Here is a 6,990-nt window from a genome sequence, read left to right on the forward strand (position 1 = left end):
TGTTCAAGTGTCATGATTGGAATCATTGACATCCTTTGCATCTTCATACTCTTACTTCATTCATCATCCTCATCACCTAATGTGACAAATGACAGAAATACCCCTCATCCGCCAACGGGCCTTTGCCTAGAAAAACTAGGAAACAGCTCCTACCTCTGCATGGTCCCACACCCAGACGGGTCAAACCGAGTTTTTGTATGCAACCAACAAGGTAAGATATGGTTAGCCACAGCTCCTGAAGTGGGCTCTTCACATTCACAGCCTTTGATGGTAGATGAATCCGACCCGTTTCTTGATTTGAGTGGTCAAGTTCAGTTTGCAACCGAAATGGGGCTTACTAGCATAGCTCTTCATCCAAACTTCACTCAAAATGGGAGATTGTTTGTTGTGTTTAATTGTGATAAGTTTCAACAGCCTGGATGTGAAGGCAGATGCTCGTGTAATACTGACGTCGGTTGTGATCCTTCGAAAGTTGAATCTCTTCCAGAATCTTATCCGTGTCAGTTTCATGTTGTGATCGCTGAGTTTACCGCCAATGGGACCACCCGTTCTTCAAAACTTTCATGGGTAGTTATTATTATTATTATTATAGTTGGTTTTTATGCTCTTAATATGGTTAAAGTTTTTCCCAAATTACCTTTAGTTTCAAAATTTTTGATTGAAATTTGTAAATTTGATGGCTTCTTTAGAGTAAAGAAAGTTGGTTACTTAAAATGGAAAATTGACCCTAGTTGACCACCTTTCATGCTTCTGAAAATATATTTGACTTTTAAAGTCAAACCTAGTACATTGTTAGATTTTATGTTGTGTTTGATTCTATAATCATTGAACATATGTTGTGTTTGATCATATATTACAGACGGGCCATGCTAATTTGGTTGAAGTAAGGAGGATATTCACAATGGGCCTCCCGTTTGAACCATATCACGCAGGCCAGATTCTTTTTGGCCCGAGTGATGGCTATTTATATGTCATGATCGGAGACGCCTCACACGTTGCTGACCTGTACAATTTTGCACAAAACAAGAAATCATTACTCGGAAAGATATTAAGGCTTGATGTTGACATCATACCGAGTAAGCATGAAGTCTATATTTAGATTCATACAATGTTCTAAACAGCCTTGTTCAAAGATTTAGAATATTATTGTAATGCATTAGTGTTTATTATTATTATTATTATTATTATTATTATTATTATTATTATTATTATTTAATAAATAGGTGAGGAGGAAATAAGCAGGCTTGGGTTATGGGGAAACTATTCAATACCAAAAGATAATCCATATGTTAATGATAAGGATTTTGGGCCCGAGATTTGGGCCTTGGGCTTTAGTAATCCGTGGCGTTGCAGTTTTGACTCGGATAGACCTTCTCGCTTCATATGTGGAGATGTCGGTAAGGTATGCCTTTTTAATCAATTTTCAAGGCGGGAAAATGGCAAGTTGGATAATGGGTAAAAACGGGCCAGGCCTAGAGACGCCAATTCTTGAAATGGCCAGAACACAACACAAAAACAATCATGTTTTTTGGGTTGCCAAGTATAGCCCGTTTAAAAAGGGGGGAAAAAACGTGTCGGGGTTGACACATTTAAAAACCGGTCGTGTTCTGTTGATTCGTTTAGAAACAGTTCGTGTTAGGGTTGGCCTGTTTAAAAACAGGTAATAGCTAGTTACTAATTAACTTGTTTGTTTTACAAAAATATTTATATTTAAGTAAATGTTAATATTAGAGTTATATGTATATATTATGTTAGCTGTGATTTTGTAGACTGTTTGCATTAAAATTACATTTTGGACGATAAAATTGTTAGCAAAGAACTTTTGTACGTGTTAATAACTTACAATATGATGTCAGATTTATCATTTATAGGATCAATATGAAGAGATTAATATAATTAAGAAGGGTGGAAACTACGGGTGGCGCGTATTCGAAGGGCCATATCTCACTCACCCGTCATATGCTCCCGGGGGTTACACTCAACCAACCGCCATAACTACCATATTTCCGGTGACGGGATACAGACATGATAATATTAATATCGATGCAAGCAAAGGCCCCGCCTCAATAGTTGGTGGTTATTTCTACCGGGCCGATGCTGACCCGTGCTTGAATGCCTGGTTAGTATATATACTTACATTACATAATGATCCTTGTGGTTTGGTTTCACAAAACGAACACACTTAGAGCATCCCCACCCATAAACCAATTCAAACGTCCACCTCATCGCCACATCATATTCTAAACTTTTTACCAAAAAACCCCACTTTTCAACCAATCTAAACCTCATTAAAATATAATAAATATGTATATATATATATATATGATTTGTGTGTAGTGGTTGTGGTGGGGGCACTACAAACCCACCTCCCAAACGTTTGAGAATGCAAACCAAACGTAACACAAACGTTTGTCTCCACCCATAAACCAATTCAAACGCCATGCCATGTCAACAAAAATCAATGGGTGGAGATGCTCTTAGTATATGTGGTTTTTAGTATATGTGGTTTTCAATTTGTAACATGTCCCATGCTAACTTTTGTTAAAAAAATGATAATTTTGCCATTTTAATTGATTTATAAATACTCCTTAAGTTTTACTTTTATAACATATTTGGGTCTGATGTAAGCTAAGGACTATATTTGTAATTATACAAATAGTGCTGGAACACAAATATGTTACAATATTAAAGCACTTAGATACAAGGTTAAATTTGTCATTTTTTAAGTTTTTAACGAAAGTTAGTGTTGGACACTAAGCATGCTACAAACTAAAAACCACATATCAAGCATGTTTCTTTTTAAAATTAGACCCCAAAGTTGTCAAATAAATGACATGAATTGTTTTTGTAATAACTCTATTTAATTTGTGAAGGTACATATACACAGACTTGTACAGTTATGACATATGGACAGCTATTGAGACCACTGAAACCAGTGAAAACTTAACCGGTTTCAGTGTCCCTTTTGGTTGTGCTCATGACTCACCAATGGAATGCGGGTTCAAATCAGGGGCTAACAACGTGCCTGACCTCGGTTACGTGCTGTCATTTAGTGAAGATAATAATAAAGACGTGTACTTGTTGACAAGCAGTGGTGTGTACAGAGTTGCAGCCCCAAGTCGGTGCGGGTACCATTGTGCCACAGAAAGGTATTCAAACGTGACTAGAGTTGCATCATCTGGAAATTTATTGGAGATTGCATCTTTAGGAGCATGTTTCATCTCTTTTATGGCGGTTATTTTTCTTTGATTCTTGAGGTTATGTTGATTCTGTTTAGTCTCTTCTTTATTTATAGCTATATACTAGTTAAATGATTTACATATCCACAAAACCAAAATATGGTGGAATTTCAGCTTCGACATGAGTCTGTAAGAAAGGATACCGATATGTGTCGTCAAGCTAAAATGCGGAACTGCATGAGGTCGAGCAAGAGCTTAGAAGTTGAAAGAAATAAGCGATTTAATACATGCATGCATTATACTACATAATAAGATTCTAGGGGATGGATGTCACGCCATATCCAATTGGTCGGGTGATGATGAAGTTTCAGAGGAACATTAACCAAGTTACAAACATTGAGTCAACAAAATTTAAACGTTAGCCGTAAATTAAGGTTTATAATTTTACGTGGTTGTGAAGCTCAGCAACTAACTCGAAATTATTTAGTGAACATGTGTAGTTTGTTAACCACTATGGGCCAATAGTGAAATCTTGATAAACCACACGAACCATTCGAGTGCCTTGTGATTCCGACCTTCTTTACCTTCCTTACTTGCATGCAACAACTTAAAGATTATAAGAGGCTAAAATGAAAATTTTCACGTCATCTTTTTATCCATTTAGTCTTTTAAGGAATATCCCAAAAAAAAATAAAAAAATCAATGGTCAGTATTGAACATTAGGATAAAGTTAAAATACAAAGGACAATAAAAATGAAAAGGAATCTAATCAATTGATCTTAAATTTAAATGATAGAGATTAATTTAAGAGAATAAATTGATAGGAATGCCATAAAAATGAAAAGGAATTTAATCAATTGATCTTAGATTTAAATGGTAGAGATTAATTTAAAAGAATAAATTGATAGGAACGATATAAATGTAATAACCCACTTTTGTTGACTTTCTCTTAACATATAAAAGGTACATTTCAATTCCCCCAAAATTTAAAAGCATTCATAACTTTTTCATGCAACATTCATTTTTTAAAAAATATTCACAATCATTATAATAACAAGCGTTATTTTATCTTTAATATGAGTTGGAGAACAAGGCTAAAGGGCCTATAAATAGAGTATTAGGGCTTCATTTGTAAAGGTTGGTCATTGTGTGAGGCACCACCTCAGAAGAACCCATCGGAGTGGAAAGAAAGTTATGTAATATATGTTTAGGTTTAATGAAAATCACAGGTTTTGATCTTCTACTTATTCATCTATCTTCATGTTTATGATTGTTTGTTTGGCTCAAAGCCACCGTCCACCTGTCTTTATGATTTCTATCAAAAACGTGTGAAATCAAGATCTTGGTGAATATCACCTTTTGTTAATTCAACCCAAATCAGTAATGGTATTGTTTTTGCTTTTGAGCAAGGAATGACGTTTTCTTTTTTGCTTTCCACGACGCATAATTTCTTTTTCTGTTCTATGTATTGCAATTTTGAATTAATTATTAATGTTATGATTTTATAACCTTACTAGGTTGTTGACCGGTGTATTACACGGATAGAAATATAAAAAACCGTCCAAGTAAACGTATATATAATTTCAAACGACAACATTATTTTTAATATTTTGAGACAACAATATAATTTATAATTGTAAGTCATATTCAAACGAAAACATAATATTGAAAGACATGGACTTACAAAAAATGACATTACATAGTAGAATGTTTACAAACAAAATTTTAAACTTTAAAACATAAACTTCAAAAGCAACAAATGTTTACTTACAAACAATATTTTTTTGTTTTGTTTGCAACTTTCTCTTGCTTATCTAAAATAAGTATTTATTTTTTGTTCGTCTCTACTCTTCACTCTTGATAAATCTACATAAAGTTGACCATGTGTAAAACGGGTCTTTTAAGTATGCCAACTCTTGCTAGAGATTAGACTAGACTTTTGTTGATGATCATTGCAAACCAAACTACAACAGAAAACTGTCTTCTCTAAAACTAAAATAGAAGTTTTTTTTATCTGAAGTTGTCAATTGTGTGTGTGTGTGTGTGTGTATATATATATGCTTATATATTTGAACAATTTGTAAATTTTGTATTTGTGTCAAATTATTTTAAATAAATGTTATGTTTGTCCTTAACTCACATATAAAAATGCATTTTAATAATCACAAAATTAATAATTCATTTTAATGAACATAATGCCATCCAAAAAAAAACTATATAAAATGGCTCCTTATTTTGTTTCATTCACTTAAACATTTTCACATTTTCATAAAATAGATCGTTTTACTTTGAATTATTAATTTATTATGAAAAATAATCATATATATTTACTTAATTTTGCGTGATACAATAATATTCATAAATTAGATCATTTTACCTTGAATAATTAATTTGTTGTAAAAACTAATTCTATATATTTTATTTAATTTAGTGTGTCACAACAATGTGTTAAAAATTTATTTTATGGAATTATAAATTTTGTAAACTAATTTCTATTTAAACCATCATAAATATATTATGCCAAATAAATGTGACTATTTTATATATTTAATATTAATGTTAGTGTAATTTGGAAGAGATGAGGGTTATAGTGGCCTGAACTTTTTTACTAAAAGAAATAGACATATTAGATGTTGACAAATTTAAGAAAATGTAAAGAAAATATTATAAATTTTGTCCTTTTGAATATACAAAATTATGGAATGGGTCCTTTTCGAAAATGAGTTTCACTCTTTATCCTTTATTTGCATGTTTCGCTCGATTTTTGTCCTTTAAACTAACGACCATCCAATAATCTAGTTAAGTCTTAGCATGTGACAATCATGTGAGGACAAAAAGGTAATTTCCAACCTTTATTATTATTATTATTGTTATTATTATTATAATATTATATTTGAGAGATTATATATGGGCCCCCATCATTTTCTTTTTCAGTTTTTTTAAATCAAGATCATCTTTATCAGACCATTTCAACTTCAACCTAACCCAAACCCACCACCACCACCACCACCACGACTCCTGCAACCATCTGCAGCCGCCGCTTACCCCACACCGCCTCGACAATGATCTTCATCGAACCCCTTCCCCCATCATTAAACCCTAACCCACCACCACGCTACCAGCTATTGTTAACGACTGTTAATAACATAGGTTTTTGTAGGTTTAATGGCAATAAGGTACCGAAGTCGTTTATCTAACGCCGATTTGATTACCGAAATCGTGGAGGTGGACGATGATAGTACTGGTGAACGATGACGGTTTCTTCATATCTGATGCCGATTTGATTACCGAAATCGTGGAGGTGGATGCCGGTAGCTTCTAAAAGCTCGATTGAGGATTTGATTTCGGTGATCCGTATCAAACGCCGATTCCGGTGGACGCCGGTAGCTTCTTTTCTCCATATCTAACACCTGTAGCTTTTTTTCTCCATATCTAACGCCATATCACATTGGAAATCACAAATAGGCGTTAGATATGGAGAAAAATCACAGTCGGGAATCAGAGGGGTTTGAAATTGGCTTCCAGATTGTGTTGCTAACGCTTGGAAAATCACTTGATTTTGGTTTTGACCTAGGGCTAGGGTTTTAAAATTGTGATTATTATAAATTCCTGAGATACGAACTGGTGTTGGTAGGTTAGGGTTAAACGGTGGAAGAAGAAGAAAGGGGTTTTGATGAAGTTCTTGTTTAAAGTGGTGGTGCTGTTGCTGCTGTAAGCAGCGGTTGGAGATGGTGGCAATGGTGGTCTGAATGGTGGCGGTGGTGGGTTAGAGTTGTAGATAGTTGATGATGATTTGATGAAAAAGAAAATT

The 6,990-nt window shown here is 33.8% G+C and overlaps 1 protein-coding gene across 1 annotated transcript; it reads left to right on the plus strand.

Annotated features, from left to right (window-relative positions):
• On the plus strand, positions 1-3,269 carry LOC143628302 (HIPL1 protein-like). Its single transcript, XM_077097933.1, has 5 exons — positions 1-567; positions 860-1,076; positions 1,224-1,402; positions 1,872-2,119; positions 2,874-3,269. The coding sequence occupies exons 1-5, from the start codon at positions 13-15 to the stop codon at positions 3,247-3,249; spliced, it is 1,575 nt and encodes a 524-aa protein (XP_076954048.1). The 5' UTR covers positions 1-12; the 3' UTR covers positions 3,250-3,269.
• Positions 3,270-6,990: the final 3,721 nt, after the last annotated feature.

This window comes from Bidens hawaiensis, unplaced genomic scaffold (genome assembly GCF_021521415.1).
Source record: "Bidens hawaiensis isolate Kalapana, Puna unplaced genomic scaffold, B.hawaiensis_p1.1 tig00004864_1, whole genome shotgun sequence".
NCBI lineage: Eukaryota > Viridiplantae > Streptophyta > Magnoliopsida > Asterales > Asteraceae > Bidens > Bidens hawaiensis.

Coding starts and splice junctions, on each gene's coding strand:
- LOC143628302 (XM_077097933.1), top strand. CDS start 13: ATGATTGGAATCATTGACATCCTTTGCATCTTCATACTCTTACTTCAT. Junction 568..859: donor GTTCTTCAAAACTTTCATGG/GTAGTTATTATT, acceptor CATATATTACAG/ACGGGCCATGCTAATTTGGT. Junction 1,077..1,223: donor TGATGTTGACATCATACCGA/GTAAGCATGAAG, acceptor TTTAATAAATAG/GTGAGGAGGAAATAAGCAGG.